We start from the raw sequence: 21,644 nt of genomic DNA on the forward strand, positions 1-21,644 counted from the left end.
TATATGTGGGAAAATGGTCCATGAGGAAATTTTGAAAGTAACAGTAATCTGCAGATGAAAGACATCTTACCTTCAGGGAACAGATAGAAGGAATCCAAAATAATAATGGAGAAGGGCTAGAATCTGAAAGGGACAAAGAGGAAATGACATGCCTTCATTACATTAACATTGAACATTCAAAAGCCAATTGTCAGAAGTTAAATGGGAAATCTATCGACTCATAAAATGTCAAACGAATCTTGAGAATAATAGAAATCAGGAAAAGAAATGGGGCCTAAAAATGCAATTGGAATACAAACAGAACTTGTTTCTTTATGGTCTATTAAGGAGGGGAGAGACAACTCAAGACAGTAAGGAAATGTTTCCTCAATAATTTGTAAAGAGGAACAGACCGCTTGAGGCTCTGAATATTTTTTCAAAGATTTTCCAATTAATTCCAAATTTAATTTTTGTCGATCATCCAAGTAGACAAGTGAAAAAATATATTGAAGGACACGACAGCAAGTCTGCTGCTGATGCAAACTGATAAAAAAGTAACTTTTTCCAGAGACATTAATGAAGGAAAAAATGTCAATTGGAGGTATATATCGAGATTATAAACCAGCTCCATTATATAAAGATAGATTGAAAAATAAATTAGCAAGTATAGAAATTAAATGAGTAACACACATTCCTATGGAAGAAACTGCTTTTATTTTGGGGAATGACCAGGTTAGCTCAAAACCATTGACCTCACGGAGATTTCTGGAACAATCAGTAGTGCTAAATGAAGCTGAGCTTATAGGGGAACATCGTGGATTGTTTTTAAATGTGTCATGTCAAGAAACCAGGTCCATAGAAGTAGACAGAAAGAGGAAGAATACTGAATCATGAAAACTCATCTCTTTTTTGTCAGAGCATTGTTGTGGGTGCTATTTTACTAAGGGATGATGGGACTGATCAGTTAGTTATTTTTATCAGAGTGTCAACATGAACATTTAATGGTCGATAAATACACAGTGGGCCTTGTGTTGGCTCCACATAATTTCAATGTCTATACAACCAGCAACTCAAAAGAGATTTTTTCTTCCTCTAAAGGCAACAATTCATTTCTTTTTTGAGCAAATCTGTGACAGAATTCAAAGGTTATTTTATTTTTGTTTAATATAACAACATACACTTTACAATTCACCCACGTATCCGATAAGGATAATGTTATCGTGGATGTTTTGTAGACAACAAACATAATGGAAAGGAAATGCCATGGTCATTTGGTTGTGTAAAACATATTTGTTATGAAAAAAGTTGTGTTTAGTGTCAATAGGATAGCTATTGCATTATAGAGTCAGTGATAACAAAATAATGGTATGAAACAAAAAATCTCTTTAGGATTCATTTTCAGTTCTTTTCGCGGGGGGGATGTGTGATGGAGAGTGTCATATAATATTTCACCATTCAGCATTTTTAGAGTCATAGATATATAACATGGAAACAGCACCCGGCCCATATCCCTCCAAACCCTTCCTATTCATATACCCATCCAAATGCCTCTTAAATGTTGCAATTGTACCTTTAAAATGGAGGCATTTGGATATTGTGAAGTTCTGTGAAGGTTTTTTTTTCACAAATTGAAATGTCATTTGGAACAATGACCTGAGTGTGTCTGTTCCAGAAAGATGTGACAACAGTCAAGTGTCTGGCAGAACCACTGTTTGAGCTAATTGATGGAGCGTTTATACTGCTGAGATTTCATCTGACTAAGAAGCTATTGGCTTAGTTTGAATGTTGGAACAGAATGCTTAACATCTTCATTCAGAAGAATTGAGATTTAAGTTTAGAAGGAGGAAGCAGGAGGAGTGAGGTTTTACTGCTGGAGAACCACATAGATTAGGCAAAGTGTTGCAGTTGAGGCTGTGTTGTTAAGTCAGTCCGAGGGATCGGTCATGGTCTGTACTGAGGCTTTCGTCAACAATGCTCAGATTATCAAAGGTCAGTTAATAGTGCCCTGGGGAAGGCAGGCATCTTGAGCCTGGGGACGAACATCATTTTGCTGAATTGTTAAGGATATGGTGATAATCAGAGGCAGCAATTGTAAATAGTTGGGCAGAACTTTATGTGAATTGAAGGAGACCAGGAGCTCCGGAAGTGGGGGGATGGGGGAGGTCAAACAGGTAATGATAATCCTGGCCTCCACTTGGAGAGTCAACAAGGGTCAACAAAGGGCTGAGAATTTCCAAAGTCATTGGCACTGGAGGTGAAAAGGGATACTAACAGGTATGTGAAGTGAGTTTTTGTCCTTCAGAGAGTGACTATGGGGCACAATTAACTGGAAATATGGGAATGACAGATGAAATGAGCAGTGGTGTCAGAATACAATAACATCCACAAATAATTGTGAATCTGAATTTGAAAGAGAGCACGATAGTGGGTGCGGTGGGAGTGAGTAGACTTGGGGCAGCTGGGGATGTGTTCAATGTTAACATTTTGTGCTGATCAGTCTGCAGGCTCAATTTCCACTCCTAGTTAGATCAAAAGTGTCAAAATAACCCCATGGGCTAGAACCAGGGACAAATCCATGACAATTTGGTGGGGGGATGAATGTATTCACTCCCATTTTGGAAAAACACAGGTTTTTTAAAAAAGTTTTCAGCTAAATGTTTACATAGTTTCATTGTTAAATAGAGGAAACTGACTGGTTGTTTTCTGAGCTGGTCTCGGACTAAGTTGGAAGTCTCAATAACACACGACGTACTTGATGCAAGGAACTGTGTCTCTGAAGCTATTTTCCAAGCACTGAAAGGAATCATCCTTTAAACTTGCTCGTGAGTATGGAAATAGGAGAACAGGGCATATAAAGGCAAAGCTCAGGAGTTGGTGCAGAAGGGAGGGTTTTAGAATCCTTGATTGATAGGAAGGCGCACCCAGTAGAAACAGGAGCAGAATTCTTGGCCTTGTTTATCCTGTCCAAGTCCATTACCTCACACCTCTTTGGATTGAATTCCATTTAAAACTGATCAGCCCATGTGACCAGCCTGTCTATATCCTTCTGTCATCTAACACTATCCTCTTCACTGTTAACTAATTTTTTCATATCAACCACAATCTTACTGATCAACTCTTCTACTTTCAAGTCTGAATAGTTTGTGTATAACACAAGCAATAGGGCCAAAACATTAATCCTTGCAGTATCCCACTGGACAAAGGTTCCCAGTCACATAAACCTCCCTTTCCCAGCACCCTCTGCTTTCTGCAACTCAGTCAATTCTGGATCCAGACAGCCAAATCCATTTGAATCACATGGGTTCTTACTTTTACTATCAATAGCCCAAACATGGCCTTATCAAAGGCCTTGCTGAAGTCCACGTAGAATCCAATAATACATTGCCCTCATCAACATACCTGGCACCCCTTTGAAATATTCAGTCAAGTTGGTCAGACATAACTGCTCCTTTAATCCCTGTCTCTACAAATGCAGATTAACTCTGTCCCTCAGAACTACTTCCAATAGTTTCCACATTACTGAGGTTATCCAGAATGGAGAGATGCCGGTATTGAACTGGGGTGGACAAAGTCAGAAGTCACACAATATCAGTTTATAGTCCAACAGGTTTATTTGAAATCACAAACTTTCAGAGCGTTGCTCCTTTGTCAGTTGAAGTAGAGAGAAGCACACAGACATGGAATATATAGGGGGAGAGATAATGGCAAGATAATTGCAGGAAATTAAGAGTGTCAACAGCTAAATACAAATGGTGCGAGTCGTGTGTTGACAGGCTGAATAACAGGTGATCACTCAGGTGAACAGTCTTTGCAGGTGATCAAGAATGTCAGTTGGTGTGAGTAAAGTGTCAATGGCTGAATAACAAGTGAAGGGATGACCTATGAACCAATTAATTAAGGCAGAGAGATAATTATAAAAAATCAAAAATAAAATGGTGCAAGAGATAAACCAAATGGCTGGAATAATGTAACAGGCATCAGCGTTGTGTGATGATGGTCTAACCAAGGTAACAATCAATAGCCAAGTTCCGTACTCATAAGGATGGCCTCCACCATGATCTTGAATTCATGCCATTCTACATGTAATCCCACCATACTGTCCTGTGTTCTAGCCACTACAGAGATGCCAGAGGACTGGAGAAGAGCCAATATGTTATTGCTATTCAAGAAGGGAGCAAAGAATAAATCAGAAAACTACAGGCCAGTCAGTATTACAAAGTCAGAAGACATCACAGCTATATGACGAAGGTCTAACCAAAGTAATGAGCAATCAAAAATTGTACAAACTATCTAAAGTAGAGATAATAACAAGTGGTCAAGGTGATGGTGTCAAAACAGAACACTAAAGAATCAGGTTTCTGATGAAGGGCTCTTGCTTGAAACATTGATTCTCCTGCTCCTCGGATGCTGCCTGACCTGCTGTGCTTTTCCAGCACCACACTAATCTACCTTAAAGGCTGTGAGGCCACTCAGAACCTCTTCTTTGTCTGTGCTAATTTCTTTACTTAAATCATAGTCCTCTTTGTAGAAACCAATTGAGAGATCTCCCACCTCCACCTCCAACCCAGCCCCCCACCCACCTCCCACCCCCACCCCCCACCCCCCACCTCGATTCCCATTCCAGTTTTGCATGGATTCCTCGATGCCACATTCGCTCAATTGCAGTCTCGGTGTCAAGGGCAGTCACTCTCACTTCACCTTCCGAGTTTAGCTCTTTTGTCCATGTTTAGACAGGGATTATAATGAGGTCAGTGGTCCTCATGAAATCCAGCCGGTGTGAGTGTTTCATACTGCAGAGGCAGATTGTGGGAGGAAGGATTACATTTTCTTTAAGTAAATGGCAAGGTTTATGGCTTCATATGGGAGAAATACAGACACAAAGCAAATATTAACACCAACTATTCTGCAGTTATTTGATTTGTTATTCGGCTGACTTCACTATGAGGAAAATCGTGTGGCTTGCCCTGTCATTTCCTGTGGGTTTTCTGCTCTGGCATGTACTCTCCTTGTTCTAACCAGTGTATGTTAGCAGCCAGCACGCTTTACAGTGACATGAATCAGGTAAGCAGCAGCATTGCTGTTCATTCATTACTAAATATGTGCTATCACTATCTTTCAATTAATCTGAGAGCTGATTGGATTGTATCTAGTATTGCGCAGAACTAAATCCAGTGTGAACAAATGAGCAACAACTGGAGATGCAATAAGAAGTGATTAAAATGTTATTTTGTTTCTGATCTGTAGCACTTTAGTCACTGTTTATTATATTCTGTGAGATGTCTGTTGAATTTGGAGGCAAGTTACCACAACTAGAATCTACTCATTTTGGGTGGGATGCAGATCGTATTTTTACAATGAACAGCTCTGAGTGAACTTGAGGGATCAGTCTCACTAAACAGAACCAAAGCAGCTAAGTAATGGTCATCAGCTGATTTCCCATTGTAAATGAGGAATTCAGGGTTTAATGAGTTACATTTTGAGAGCAGGTTACGTGAATTAGGCAATTCTCTCATGTACAGAAACTTAAATGTTCATTTAATTGATCTGCTTGAAATGATTAAAGGATTGTTGGAGCAGATAGACAAAAACGATTTCCTCTGGTGCAGGATAGCAGTACCTGAAGATTTAATTAATTATCTTAATATTAGAACCAGGGCATTGAGAAGTTGCTTTTGGAAGGGTATGGAGGCAGATTTACTCACAGTTTTCAAAACAGAACGGCAGAGTGGCTCAGTGGTCTGCACCTGCCTCACAGCGCTATGGTCCCAGGTTCAATACCAACTTTGGGCAATTGTCTGTGTGGAGTTTACAGATTCTCCCTCTGTCTGTGTGGGTTTCCTGCAGGTGCTGTGGTTTCCTCCCACAGTCCAAAGGTGTGCAGATTAGATGGATTGGCCGTGCTAAATTGCCCTGTTATGTGCAGGCAAAGTGGCTTAGGCAGGGGGAGAATTTGGGAGTTGGGTCTGGGTGGGATGCTCTTTGGAAGGTTGGTTCGAACTTGATGGCCCTACTCCTAAACTGTAAGGATTCAATGAAAAGCTGTGGGTAACAGGGGAATGGGATTGACTGAATCGTTCTTACGTGTGACCGGTGAGTCTCAATGGGCAGACTGGCCACCTTCTACATTAGAACTGGATTAGGAACCTTTATTAAACCAGAAAATGCTGAAACTACTCAGGAGGTCTGACAACATTTGAGGAGAATGATTGATTGAGAGTTAAGATTTTGGGCCTGCGATCTATTATCTGATTTCCATCATCCGCAATATTTTGTTATTATGTGACCCTTTGATTCCGTTTTGCACTGGAAATGTTTCATTTGAACATTTCCAGGTAGTTGCATAGTACAGTAAGATTCACTAAGGATAGTGAACAAAGTTTAAGTCTCTGTGTTTTTGAAAGATCAACAGAAACGTCAAAGGAAGTTTGAAAACATTCACAAAAAATTAGCGAGAATGGAAAGGATATAGTTATCAAGAAAAATTGATACACTGGAGATCATTTCTCTAAAAAGAGAAGATTAAGAAATGATCTGATTGTGGTATTTAAAATTACAAAGGTGCTTGACACCAGGGTGGCACAGTGGCAAGCACTACTACCTCACAGCGCCAGAGACCTGGGTTCAATTCCTACCTCAGGCAACTGTCTATGTGGAGTTTGCACCTTCTCCCTATGTCTGCGTGGGTTTGCTCCGGTTTCTTCCCACAGTCCAAAAATGTGCAGGTTACGTGAATTGGCCACGGTAAATTGCCCGTAGTGGTAGGTGAAGGGGTCTGAATGGGTTGCTCTTCGGGGGGGTCGGTGTGGACTAGTTGGGCCGAAGGGCCTGTTTCCACACTGTAAGTAACCTAATCATAATGTATACATTGCCACTTGCTAGGAATCCAAAACTGTAGAATTTACTTATATTATAATATGATGTTGAGGTGGTGGTATTGGACTGGGATGGGCAAAGTCAGAAGTCACACAACAACGGGATATAGTCCAATATTGTTTATAACCACAAGCTTTCGGAGCACTGCTCCTTCATCAGATGAAGGTACAGCACTCTGAAAGCTTGTGATTTCAAATAATATTACACTTTAACTCAGAGTCATGTGACTTCTGACTATATTTTAACATGAATATGATACATTGTTTTCATGTACACCATTAAGAATGAATTCTATAAGAAATGCAGATACAAAAAAGAACAGAAATTGTGCTGGGTACCAGGTTTTTACAAGTTCTGTCAAAGACGTTGATTAAGGGGATGAAAGTCATGTTTGCAAAATTTGCAGATGACACAAGGATGGATAGGGAAGTATCTTGTGAGGAGCATGAAGACAGAAATTGCTGGAAAAACACAGCAACTAGGAATGGGCACTAAGTATTTGCCAGTAATGCCCACATCCCAGGAGTCAGGAAAAAAAGGTCAGCATTTAAAAGAAAAGCTTTCCCTCGCACAAAAACCCATTACATTTCACATCATCTAAGTGTGCCCTTATAAAAACAAGCATTTGTCTTTATTAGCCCTACATCAAAGATGTTAAAAGCTTTTTGAGCTGCAAATCAAGCTGTGAATAGGCAGGCTCTGCATTTTGTTCATGATTAAGTTGTGAAATCAGTTATATAGCTCAAATTCTGTATTGATAGATGGAGGACATATGTTACCGACACAATAGAACATCTGATGCTTATTTTGAAGCTTGCCAGTAGTCTTGGCAGCTTGACAGCTCCTATAAAATTGACAGTTCCAACCACTTTTTACACAAACCCGTGTCTATTTTTTTAACAATTCCAATGGACAATTGAACTCTCCTAAAACGTACTTGACATTTCCTAAAGTGCTCTGTGCTTCTCCCAAAGGACATGTTACCTTTACCAATGGTGTCCATGGACCTATCCATAAGACTACCCTTCCTGTCCAAAAAGGTACCCTCACTATCCAAATACCACTGGGAGCTTTAAACCTTCTCCTGAAAAGTATAAATACCCACAGGTAATATTTTGTACATCCCATGAGCAAAACCTTGATCTGTGAACACAGATATGTGGACGGGAATGTTGGCTCAGTGCTGCCTCAAAGTGCCAGGGACCCGGTTACGATTCCAACCTCGAGCAACTGTCTGTGTGGAGTTTGCACATTCTCCTCGTATCTGTGTGGGTTTCCTCCGGTTGCTCTGGTTTCCTTCCACAATCCAAAGGTTAGGTGAATTGGCCATGCTAACTTGCCCTTTGTGTTCAGGGATGTGTAGGCTAGGTGCATTAGTCAGGGGAAATGTAGAGTAATAGGTGTAGGGGAATGGGTCTGGATGGGATACTCTTCGGAAGGTTAGTGTGGACTTGTTGGGCCAAATGGCCTGTTTCTACCCCGTAGGGATTCTAACATACACAATTCGACACAATTCTCTTCTCCCCTGGAGAAAATCGTGGGTGCCATGTTGGAGCGGAACATTTAGAATCGGCATAATTTGCATAACTTTGGCTAAGCTGGGAAGTGTTCTTCATCTTTACAAAAAACCAGGACACTGAGGAAGAGTGTTACAAGTCTGTATTAACCCTCCTTTCACAATCATTTTCCTTCCAGTTTAGGTAAGGTAAACTGAAGTCTGTTCCTACTCTTCTATGAATTAGTTCCCAAACCTGGCCATGTTTAAGTCTTTGACATAAATATTGTATCACAACTCCATGTTGTAACTTGTGCTTACAGCTCGTCAGACTTACTTACAGCACATTAATATACCCATATTCTAAAATCATGGTAATACTTGTCTGTGATTTTTCCCTCCAACTCATCGCTAATCCTTCTACATAATACTTTATTCTGTTACTACTTGCATTCCCACTTTGACAATTGGATGAGCAACATAATATCCATGTTTTCAAATCCCTGAAGGACTTTACTGTATTTCATCTTTGTAGCATTCCCTAGGCCTACAACCTTGCCTCACCTCCAATTCTGAGCTCATTGGACATCTTTGATTTTCATCACTCACTTCATTACAGCCATAGCTGTCGGAGTTAGCTTTTTGAGTCCAGTGACCCTTCTTCAGAATTTCTGAACTCCCGAAGAAGAGACATTAGACTTGAAATTTTACCTTTCTCTCCACAGATGCTGGCAGACCTGCCACTTAATTATAGAAACGGAAAAAGAAAGTAAAGCAAAGCTAGAAATGTCTAACTGAAAAAGGAACAGCTTTAATCATTTGAAAAAAAAGGAACTAAATATTGATTAGGAAAACAAGGAATGAGCAATGTCAGCCCTACAAAGCAAAAGTAATTCACTTAAAAACAAAATATTTATGCATAAGGAGTAAAAATGGGTTATGGGAATATCCCTGGATGACAAAGGAAAATAGAAATTAAAATTAGACAAGGGGAGAAAGGTTGACAAATGACAAATACAGAATGGGCTTTTGCCCGAAACGTTGATTTTCCCGCTCCTCGGATGCTGCCTGACCTGCTGTGCTTTTCCAGCAACACTCTGATCCAAACTCTGGTTTCCAGCATCTGCAGTCCTCACTTTTGCCAAGTACAGAATATAATCAAGACTCGGGCAGAATGCATGAGAAATATTTAAGGGTGTAAGAAAAGTAAAGACAAAGAATGAGAAAATGTAATGCAAACTGCAGGAGAAGTCAAAGCCTCAATTTAACACCTCATCTGCAAGATAACACCTCCAACAGAACAGCATTCCTCCTTGTGCTTAGCACTTGAGAGCGCTTTCATGAACACTAAACCACAAAATTGACAAGTTAGCTGTGAATTAGAAATGACCCCAGAGAATATAGATAGACAAATTGTTGAAAGTTAAACTCGTAACAAATGTACACAATTTTTAAAATGCATTATTGGGACCAGGTCATCTATAGCAATGCCAGCTTTTATTGCCCATCACTCTACACCAACTGTGGATAAAGGGAAACTTGTAGATGCACTGCGGCACCTGGATTTCTAGAAGGCATTTGACAAGGTGCCACTTAAAACATTAGACAGTAATGTAAGAACTCAGTGGCTAGAGAATTGGTGGGTTGGCAGAAAACAGACAGCATGCAAGAGTAGATCTTTCTGTGATTGGCAAGAATTAATGAGTAGAGTCCTGTGCTGGGAACTAGGTTTTTATCAATGATTTTGATAAGGGGGATGTAAGTCATGGTTGCAAAATTTGCAGAAGGCACTAAAATAGATAGGAAAGTATCTTGTGAGGAGAACAAAAACAGAAACTTACTGGAGAAACTCAGTAGTCTGGCAGTATCTGGAAGAGAAATCAGAGTTAAAATTATGAGTCCAGTGACCCTCCTTCAAAACTGTTCTGCACTGGATACTGGACCTGAAACATTAATTCTGTTTTCTCTTCATCGATGTTGCCAGACCTACTGTGTTTCTCCAGCAATTTTGGTTTTCATTTCAGATCTTTTGCATCCACAGTTCTTTGTTTTATTCCACAACAAAATAGATAGATTGAATGAATTGACAAAAATTCAACATATATTCATGATGGCAGGAAGATTAATAAAAATAGACTTTCACTTTAATGGATATTCCATGCAGAATGGATTTAGGTGCTCCTATGCATGTGTCACAAAATGTTAGTTTGCTGGTGCAGCACATAATCAAGAGGGTTAATGGGATGATGAGATGCTATACTTCAGTTATATGGAGCTTATTTACTCTCAATGATATCAAGCTGCTGGAGTGTTATTGGAGTTGCACTCATTCAGGCAAGCCTTTGTGCTCTCTGAATCATTATGGTCTGAAATCCACTGACAAAGAGGGTGCTGAAAGCAGATTCAATAGTAGCACTTAAAAGGAAATTGGATAGCATCTCAAATAAGAATGTATCTTTACAGTTTGAATGCAGTTCTTGCTTAAACTCAGAATGTACTTAGACCTTTTAGATTTAATCATCGGATTGCTTTCAGATCTATTTCTAACATGGATGTCATCACTGCCAGAAATTTAATGTCAAATGTTATATCGAATCTGCAGTTCAGAAACTGGACATTCATCCAAGCTTTCCTTTGCCAGTTCATACTCCAGGTGTATTTTTGTCCCATTTCATTGACATCCTCAAACCAGCCCCCATAATCACTTTCTTCCCTTCCCTCGAATGACTCCTTAATTGTGTTAATTGCATTTCCAGGGAAAATAATTCTATTTTCTATGTATCAGCAAATTCTTGTGAAGTTTGGTATTTGACATGCAGCTGGCTATCTTGTGTGCTCCCTCATTCCAAACTCATTAACAAGCAGAAACAGTTGTCTAAAACCGAGAAGCTGTGCAGAGGTGGTTTTGGAGAGAGGATAGCTGGAAGTTTCAATAACGTGTAGACTGAGCTGTTAACTCAACCCCATAGCTGAGGCCATATTCATTGTCACTCATTTTAAAAGTCTTCAGGGAACCCTTGCATCTCGATTAGGCACTCTCACCATCTCCCAGCTACTCTGACTGAGTCCATGTTTCCTCGTGAGGCTAACCTTCAATTTTGTTCAAAAAGCACACGATGTGTAGGCAGTCAATTAATATGGCATTTTATAAATTCCTACTTTGAAAATAAAACCAGTCTGACTTGAAACATGGAGAAAGTGAGGACTGCAGATGCTGGAGATCAGAGCTAAAAATGTGTTGCTGGAAAAGCGCGGCAGGTCAAGCAGCATCCAAGGAACAGGAGAATCGACGTTTCGGGCATAAGCCCTTCTTCAGGAATGAGGAAAGTGTGTCCAGCTTTCCTCATTCCTGAAGAAGGACTTATGCCCGAAACGTCGATTCTCCTGTTCCTTGGATGCTGCCTGACCTGCTGCGCTTTTCCAGCAACACATTTTCAACTCTGACTTGAAACATGGCCTCACAACCAAAATACAAACCAGAGGTGTGATCTTTATTCTGATAAAACCTGAAGCTCTCTTGGGACAGTGACTTGAAAGAAATTCTGGGATTTGCACGTTCATCAATTGAAATCTGCACCTCCGTTTCCTGATTAAAGACTTAATAGCCATCTAGATTTGTCCAATACATTCACATAAATTGTCTGACCCTTTGATCTTTTACTTATAAATTCCTCGCCTGATGTATTCTCTCTCACTAGCTGCCTGAGGAAGGAGCGGGGTTCCAAAGGCACGCGATTTCAAATAAACCTGTTGAACTATAACCTGGAGTCGTGTGACTTTTGACATTGTATTAGAAAGCACACAAAGCAACCATTCGGTCCATCCTGCCTCTTCAAGAATTTTGAAATATCAACCCTCTTTCGTTCTTCTTCCCCATAATTTTACCTCATTTTGGTACTGACAGTTTAGTTTCCTTTGTACTACCCCCAATTGTATAACAAAGCAAATTAAATTGCAGCTGTTTCTTGGAGGCCTAAACCAAACATTTTATGTGCAAAATACACTCTGTTTTAGTATAAAAACAGTAAACTCAGTGCAGCACAAAATCTGTGGTTCTGATCAGAGGAAGACGAGGAAATGAATCTCTTATGCCAGGGTTATTGGGCAATCAATCACTTGCTATTCCAGGAAACAAAGCCAACAAGATATGCTGCTACATTGTCAAGTCAACATAATTTAAATGCTGAAAAACATGCTGACGTTGTCTGCTTATGGATTTCAACATTGTCATTCACAGCTGCATTTACCACCAGTTATGTGCTTGATGGGACTCAGTAATGGCAATGAAATTTAAACAAGAATGGGAAAGGAACAATAAAAGCTTGAAATAACAAGCATCCCACAATAACTCAGAAAATATATGTTTTTTTTATTCCTAGGATGTCGGCATCACTGTCTCAGCCAGTATTTCTTGCCTGTCATTAATTGCCTTTGAGAAGTTGTTGGTGAGCTGTCTTCTTGAACTGTTCATATATTGCTTTTAAGAAAAGCATTTCAGAAATTTGGTCCATCAGTAAAGGAATGGTTATATAATACCAAGTGAGGATAGTGGATGGCCTAGCGAGGAGATTGCAGGTGCTGTTCCTGTGTATCTGCTCCTTGAGTCCTTCTACATGGTAGAGGACAGAATTTTGGAATGTATTGAGGGATCAAAATTGGCATATTGCAAAGAAAGCAAAATCATGATTTTTCCAACAATTTCCAAAATCATGATTTCCCAACAATTGCCATTCCTTAAATTTGCTGTGGACTTCAGTAAGCCCACGCTTTGGGGGAGATGTTATGAATCTGGTTCCATGGTGCAGAAACTAAACAACAGCTAATTGTCAACAAATTATTCTTGAAAAGGGAAGGGAAATGTATTAAACTGCTCTATCATTCTGTCAATGGAAAGCTGACTTGTGTAATAACAGTGATGATCTGACTGAAAGGCAGAAAATGTTCAAGCCTCTGATTGGCCTTTATTTATTCCTCTAATTGCTTTTTTACAGTTAGTATTAAAATTAAAGTAAGTTAAATATTTACATTCTAATTTCTTTAATGACAGAATCTTTGCTGTCCAATTTGGCATTGTTTAGATTGATATTACTAGAGTATCATCTAGACATATAACCCATAACTTTGACCAGGAGTGTGAGTTGTGTTCAAATATAAGTAAGACTTATAATTATATACAGGGTAAAAACAATGACTGCAGATGCTGGAAACCAGAGTCTAGATTAGAGTGGTGCTGGAAAAGCACAGCAGTTCAGGCAGCATCCGAGGAGCAGTAAAATCGACGTTTCGACCAAAAGCCCTTCATCAGGAATCATTATAATTATATACAGATCATTCTGCTATAACTCATGTTCCGTTAACGTGAATTCGCTGTAACATGATTGATGAATTGGGAACACTGTTTCGAAAGCATGAACTTTTAAATTGTGTGTTGGCTGTTACATGATTATATCACAAACACTTTAAGCGCTGTTTCTAAAGTGCAATGTTTCCAGAATGCAGGGTTGCACAAGAATACAACCATCATGTTATAGAAGAACTACCTGTAGTACGCTTTGACATAATAAAACATCTTGAAGCAAAAGTAGAAACCTTTCTCAGCCTCACAGTGAGAATCGAAAACCTTGGTGCAACTTGGACTTAGTTAAAAAAAAAGCATCAGATTTAGCCCAACCTAATAAACTGGTTCTGACATCCCTAGAAACAACCTGGCACCATTCACTATCTCGAGAGAAAAAGAACTGCAGATGCTGGAATCCAAGGTAGACAGGCAGGAGGCTAGAAAAATGCAGCAAGCCAGGCAGCATCAGGAGGTAGAGAAGTCAATATTTTGGGTGTAACCTTTATTCAAAATTGGGGGTGGGTGTAAGGGGAGCTTCAGATAAAGGGTTTTGCGGGGTCAGGGTTGTGAAGTGGGATTAGGTGAACACAGGTAGAGGGTACTACCTGGTTGGTCAATGGGAGGAATGAGTTGAAAAGTGTGGTGCTGGAAAGGCGCAGCAGGCCAGGCAGCATCCGAGGAGCAGGAGAATTGATGTTTCAGGCATAAGGAGGGCTTATGCCTGAAACGTCGATTTTCCTGCTCCTTGGATGCTACCTGGCTTGCTGCACCTTTCCAACACCACACTTTTCAACTCTGGTCTCCAGCATCTGCAGTCCTCACTTTCTCCCAATGGAAGGAATGAATCCAGTTGGTGGCTGGAAGGAAGGGTTGATAGCAGAAAGGAGGGAAGGGGCTGGAAAGGGAGTCTGATGATGGGAAGGGAGGTTATTTGAAATTGGAGAACTCAATGTTGAGTCCTCCGGACTGTAGGCCGTTCAGGCAGAAGATGAGGCTTTGTTCCTCCAATTTGCAGTCTGATTCATTGTGGCAATGGAGGAGGCCAAGGATGGTCATCTCGGAAAGAGAGCAGGAAGGGGAATTAAAGTGGGCGGTGACTGGGAGGTCAGATTGGCCCAGCTGAGATGCTCAGCAAAACATTTCCTGAGTTTATGTTTGGGCTCCCTGATGTAGAGAAGACCACACCGGGAGCACCGGGTGCAGTAAAGTAGGTTGGAGAAGAGGCAGGTGAACCTCTGTCTCACCTGGTCTTCTCTACGTCGGGGAGACCAAATATAAACTAAGGGTATGTTTCACTGAGCATCTCAGCCGGGCCTGTAGGGGTCAACCTGACCTCCTAGTCACTGCCCATTTTAATTCCCCTTTCCCAGTCCCTTTCTGACTTGACCATCCTTGGCCTCCTCCATTGCCACAACAAATCAAACCGCAAATAGGAGGAACATTCATCTTCTACCTGGGCAGCCTACAACCTGGAGGACTTAACATTGAGTTCTCTAATTTCAATTAACGTCCCTTCCAATGCCCTGACTCCCTTCCCAGCCCCTCCCTTCCATTCCTCTCATTGACCCTTCCTTCTAGCCACCAATTGGATGCATTCCTCCCATCGACCAACCAGGACGTACCCTCTACCTGCATTCACCTATTACCACCTCATCACCCTGCCCCCTCCACACCCTTTATCTGCAACTCCCCTTACTCCCACCCCCAGTCCTGAAGAAGGGTTACACATGAAACGTTGACTTCTCCACCTCCTGATGCTGCCTGGCTTGCTGTGTTCTTCCAGCCTCCTGCTTGTCTGCCATTCATTATCCAGGCCCTTACTAAAGAATGGTGATTTTTTTCTGGTTCCTGAGAGATAGCTTGTCTGTAGGATCAAATCTAAATATCATTCAGCATCTTAGCAAGCAGACTGGATTTAATGATTTGCATGTATTTATTGACTGTTGGTTATGAGTGTAAATAACTTTGTGCTTAACTTCTTAGTAAAACCCATCCACGTTTCCATTACTCTGGCTCGACGATAACCCATTCTTATTCTCTGAGTGGCCAGTGAGGTACAAGACAGCAAGGACATGGTGATGAACGTAACGTTGGATGATGAGACCCTGGAAATGCTGGGCAGTGCTGTAATCAGAATCACCCTCCCCACTGTTTACCTAGCCATCATCCTCATCAGTTTACCTGGCAACGGAATCTCCCTCTGGCTACTTTGCTTCCACACCCACCCAAAGACTCCTTTGGTCATCTTCATGATTAACCTGACCATTGCTGACATCCTGCTTACTTTTTTCCTCCCCTTCCAGATTGCATATCACTTGAACGACAATAACTGGGCCTTTGGCAAGAGCCTCTGTACATTTGTTACCACCTTGTTTTATGGCAATATGTACTGTTCCATTTTGACAATGACTTGCATCAGTGTTGAGCGCTATATTGGGGTGGCACACCCAATGTGGTACACTCGAGGGTGGAAAAAACTACATGCAGTGACTATTTGTTTTGGGATATGGTTAATTTTAATCGTAGTTTTGTTGCCCTTGGAATACAGTGATTTAACATTTGAAGTCCAGCCGCTCAACATTACAACTTGTTTTGATGTTCTTAAAAGAGACATGCTTCCCAACAATAATGCATGGGGGTTGTTCCTCTTCACTCTGTTTGTATTGCTGTTTCTGATCCCATTTACCATTATCGTCTCATGTTACACACTAGTCATACTAAAGCTCTCCCAAACCTCTCACATTGCTCAAAGTGAGCAGAAAAAGCGAGCTATTTGTTTAGCTGCTATTGTGCTCTTGGTCTTTGTCACATGCTTTGCCCCCAACAACATCACTCTCTTAATCCACATTATACGGAGACTTCTGTATGACACAGGATGCTACACAGCCTATAAGCTGACCCTGTCACTAAGCTGTTTGAACAGTTGTCTCAACCCATTTATTTTTTGTTTTGCTTCAACAGACTTCCAAAACCTTTTCCAACGTTTAATAGGTAGGCAACAGTCATTCAGTCAAACAGCACAGTAGAGGTTCCGACATTGAGATTAGTCTCCATTTGGAGTTTGCAAAATAACTGGCTTTATCAAGGGACCAAGTCCACTATTCAGGAAAAACTCAAAAATAAATCTCCAAGATATTCCCTACATATTAAGCTCACCTACAACTGGGCCATGAAGACTCAGCAAGATTTTGGTTTACTTTCAGTCCATTGAGTTGGTCTGTCCACTGTACTATAGTTGGTCTCAACAACAGTGGATTAGGGAGGGAAGTATAAGAAGGATTTTCACTCCTGACTTATTGTTCTGTGTCACCCCTGGAAAGCACCCACATCACCAACACCTCAACTCCCCCCACTCCCTCCCACACCAAACTCCTGCCTCATCTCACTCTGTGAATAGAACCAAATATGGATCTGAGATCCATCAAGAATAATCTGCCAACACTTATTGTCTAAGCTCACACAGACTGAGTGAAAATTTGAGGGAGGGACATTATGAGGTGTTCTGAAAGTGAGAATATTGGTAAAGCAACGAAAGGAAACAAACATTAAATTGTTTTACTAGTTGCTGCAGGTCTTCATATGGCTAGTTGAATACCTTTGATTCTGAGTGCTTCCACCGAAGATTGTGACTATATCATCAAGGAGAGCTACATCATCAGAGTTCCTGTTCAAGATATACATTCTATATATCCCACATAGTCAAGAAAGAGATTATTAAGTCACCAAAAGATATGGAGAGAAAACAAGAACATGGCATTGAGATAAAGGATCAACCATAATCATTCTGATCGGTGGAGCAGGCTCAAAGGGCTGAATGGTCTGCTGCTACTCCTATTTCTAGGGGATATGGATCATAACCAGACACATCGAGTTAGATCACAGATTAGCTATGATCTCATTGAATGGTGGAATAGGCTTGAGGGACCTCAATTCCAATGTTTCAGAAGATCCCCACAGCCCATTTGTGAGGATGTTAAAAATTCTTCAACACTCTTTGTGGAAAAGCAGGAATGTCCTTATCATGATTCCATCCTTAGTCGATTCAATTAAAAGAAATCAGATTAACCAGTCATTGCTATTTGTAGGAGGGTACTAGTTCAGTGGTTCCCTTGTCGATCTACATGACAATAATCAAAATTGATTCAAACAAGCAGTTGTAGATATTTCTAAAAAACATGAGATGATGTTAACTGACAATAAGTATTAACTAGGCCGGGGTCTCATATCATAGCTGTTATAAAGTCCACCTGAAAACGTTGCTTCTGCATATTTGTTGATTGTATGATACTTCACCATAGCAAAATGCAGTTCCTAAGGAAATCCCATTTGTAATTGATGAACTGCTAGAAGTGACACCAATGAACATGACCTTTTGAGTGGCATTACATTTGTTCTTTTTGATGTGACTCTGGAAGATAAGCAAAAATGGTATACAAGAAATCCTACTGTTGGTAATGATGCTGAAAGTCTGCAGGACTAAATTCATGAAGACTCTGTCTACAATCTGAGATCATCAACCTTCCTTTCAGTTTTCAGTTGGAGAGCTCTCATTTGGAAATAGGGTTTTTTGCAAAATAATTAGACAGCTTCAAAATTGCATCAGTAAAGGTACAAGCATCACTAACTAGAGTCATAAAGTCATAGAGATGTACAGCACGAAAACAGACCCTTTGGTCCAACTCATCCATGCAGACCAGATATCCCAACCCAATCTAATCCCACCTGCCAGCACCTGGCCCATATCCATCCAAACCCTTCTTATTCATATACCCATCCAGATACCAGCCTCCATCACTTCATCTGGCAACTCATTCCACACACACACACCACCCTCTGCATGAAAAGGTTGCCCTTTAGGTCTCTTTTATATCTTTCCGCTCTCACCCTATACCCTCTAGTTTTGGACTCTTCGATCCCAGGGAATAGACCTTGTCTATTTATCCTATCCATGCCCCTCATGATTTTATAAACCTCTATAAGGTCATCTCTCAGCCTGTAATGCTCTGGGGAAAATTGGAGGAGAAAGTGAGGACTGCAGATGCTGGAGATTCCTGAAGAAGGGCTCATGCCCGAAACATCGATTCTCCTGTTCCTTGGATGCTGCCTGACCTGCTGCGCTTTTCTAGCAACACATTTTCAGCTCTGGGGAAAATAGCCCTAGCCTATTCAACCTCTCCCTCTAGCTCAAATCCTCCAACCCTGGCAATCTCCTTGTAAATCTTTTCTGAACTCTTTTAAGTTTCAAAACATCCTTCCAATAGGAAGGAGACCAGAATTGCATGCAAAAGTGGCCAAACCAATGTTCTGTACGGCTTCAACATGACCTCTCAACTCCTGCACTCAATACTCTGACCAATAAAGGGAATCATACCAAAGGCCGTTTTCACTATCCTATCTACCTGCGACTCTACTAACTGATGATAAAAGAGCGTTAACAAAGGTCTGAAGGTCGCTCAATGATCCTCCGGTCAGTTAAGAGGAAAAGGATGACAGACCTGACACAAGATGTGGAGGAGCCGTTAAAAATCACACAACGCCACGCTATAGTCCTGGCACAGACTGCAAAATTTGCAACAGTGATGGATAACAAAAAGGTTAAAAGTTAATGATTTTCTTGTATTTATTCATAGAATGAAGGTGCCAAGATGAACATCTATTGTCCTTCTCTCAATGCCTTTACTAAGATAACATGGTTTGAACCAATTCTGTGTTTGCAAAGACACCCTCACAGTTTTGTTAGATAGGGATTTGCAGCTGTATTTTTATTATGATTGTTATAAATAAAATGTGACAGTCCTTCTTGTGACACCACATATTTTTCACGTGAATTGAGCTTATCTTACACATGATGAACACCAATATCATGCTGGAGAAATCAGATGCAGACATTGTATCACATGTTTCCTTTTATTGTGATATCAAGTTCATAATATTTTTCATTAAGGGTGAGGAAATATTGAGATATTGTGAAACTTATGTTTATGTAAGACGGATCATGCACCATCATATCCTGGGTGGATCTTGCTGAAGGAATCACACAGCTAATAAACCTCACAGAACATCTACTCAATCTGTAATCAGAGTCTCTAACCACACAGTGGATATACTTGTAACAAACTGGATATACTTGTAATTTTGCTATGCATGAGATTGGTTAGATGGGCAACATTATCTTCCCCACATACTGCCACACTCTATTCTTCTGCTTCCCTCAACAGCTCATGGGCTCTGTGATTTTTCACATGCAGAATTTCACAATTTTGTTGTGCAATCTATTTCTTATATGTTAGCCGAAGAAAGAAACTGTTGGAAGTAATTTGCGATGTAGAGCTAATAGAAGCCAGCTGAACTTGGATGACATAGAATAACCTTATATTATCTACAAACATGGAGAAATTGTGACGCAGATACAGTCTCTTTGATCCATGGTCAACTTTCAAGCTCAATGCAAGCCTCTTCCCCTATCTCTTCATGTTTCACCCAGCTTGCTCTTTAAATGTACCTGTAATATTTGCTTCAACTGCCTCTCGTATTAGCAAGTTCTACATTCTAATGTTTGAGAAGTTTGTGTCTTCATGTTTACGCATGTGATATGCCATGATGTGACAATATAGGATATCCTGTGAATTCCTGCATATTTTGAAGATTTGCAGGCTGAGCACTGCAAACTTGCATTATTCGTTCTAACCTAAGTTGCAAAAATCAAGTTGAAACAAATTCAGGAGTAAGGAAGCTAGTGCCGAGAGTGAACACTGGCCAAAGACCAACTGAGTTTAATGCTCTTGCTCTTTGTTTAAATCCAAAGCAATTCTATAAAACTTGCCGTTTGTTAACATACTCTCCTGTGCTGTTGCAGCCATTATAATAAATTACTGTGAAGAATAATTGATTGTTTAGCCTGCTGTACTACAGCCAATGTTTACTAAATCTGTGGTGCTTATTGCATTTGTGAATCTGTATGTTTAAGTGCTATTTACAAATTTCTGTTGTGACTCACTTTAAATTCAGCAGACCTCTGAATTTAAACTGTTAGAAAACAAACCAAGGAGCATTAATGTCTGTAAAATAAATTTTTTTGATGCAAGTTCAATGCTCTGTATGTGTTGTATTATTCTCAGACTTTCATATAGCACACATTTATAGTAGGGTTCATGGCACAGTCAAACAATAATGCACTTTACTGCAAATGGTGCGATGTGGTACACATTGCATCCTGGTGTACCTGCACTGGAGTTTTTCTTCAGACTCCTCAGTGAGATAAAGAATTTTCCTTAGGTCAATATTGCAAACGTATCTGTGCAGATTTGCTGCTCTAAAAAGATTACTTATTCTCAGACCATGTTGGCAGGGGCATTGGGCAAAGGTGAGATGTGTGGAGGGAGAACTGCGATGCAAGTCAACTTGCATCTGGTTCAAGAAATGTAATAGCAAAATGGAATGTTGTCTCAAGTGAGAATTGGAAACAAGAAATAAATGACATCTGGAATCCACAGTATCAAATGATTAACTAAATGTTCTATGGGCAATCTGTCTCTAATCTGGGAACAAAACACTTTCTGTATTAATTTGACTGTTCCAGGTTCCAAACTGGTAAATACAAACTTACTGATAAATTCAAGTGAGTCACTAGGCTTGATCTCTGCCCTTTATGGAGAAGTGGTATTGCTCTTAAATTTCTGTGGGAAGATTGTGGATTTCAGTTCACCCCAGAAACCTAGGCACAAAATCTGCGGCAACCCTCCTTCATGAGAAGCAACATTGCATTACCTGTTGTCTGTCATATTAGACATTAAATCAAGGCCTTTGCCAGTCCCTCTGGTGGATGAGAAGTGTCTAAAACACTCTTTTGAAATAAAACAGGAAAGTTCTCCCTTGTTCCCTGCCCAGTCTTTACCTTTCAGTCAATATTGTTAAAGTGCCTTAAATTATTGGTAGGTTGTTTCTTGCGGGACCTGTCTT

General features: G+C 40.4%; 1 protein-coding gene across 2 annotated transcripts; it reads left to right on the forward strand.

The window, feature by feature from the left end:
• Positions 1 to 2,172: 2,172 nt before the first annotated feature.
• LOC140481156 (P2Y purinoceptor 8-like) lies at positions 2,173 to 20,740 on the forward strand. Of its 2 annotated transcripts, none has more exons than XM_072576914.1 (2): positions 2,173 to 2,253; positions 15,669 to 20,740. In XM_072576914.1, exon 2 carries the CDS (start codon positions 15,758 to 15,760, stop codon positions 16,709 to 16,711), a length of 954 nt encoding a protein of 317 aa, XP_072433015.1. In that variant the 5' UTR covers positions 2,173 to 2,253; positions 15,669 to 15,757; the 3' UTR covers positions 16,712 to 20,740. The 2 variants fall into 2 exon arrangements, with proteins under 2 accessions (XP_072433015.1, XP_072433014.1); XM_072576913.1 differs by lacking the exon at positions 2,173 to 2,253 and adding an exon at positions 12,738 to 12,792.
• Positions 20,741 to 21,644: the final 904 nt, after the last annotated feature.

This window comes from Chiloscyllium punctatum, chromosome 9 (assembly GCF_047496795.1).
Source record: "Chiloscyllium punctatum isolate Juve2018m chromosome 9, sChiPun1.3, whole genome shotgun sequence".
NCBI lineage: Eukaryota > Metazoa > Chordata > Chondrichthyes > Orectolobiformes > Hemiscylliidae > Chiloscyllium > Chiloscyllium punctatum.

What these genes read in the sequence shown, in the direction of transcription:
- LOC140481156 (XM_072576914.1), top strand. Translation starts at nt 15,758, where the DNA reads ATGGTGATGAACGTAACGTTGGATGATGAGACCCTGGAAATGCTGGGC.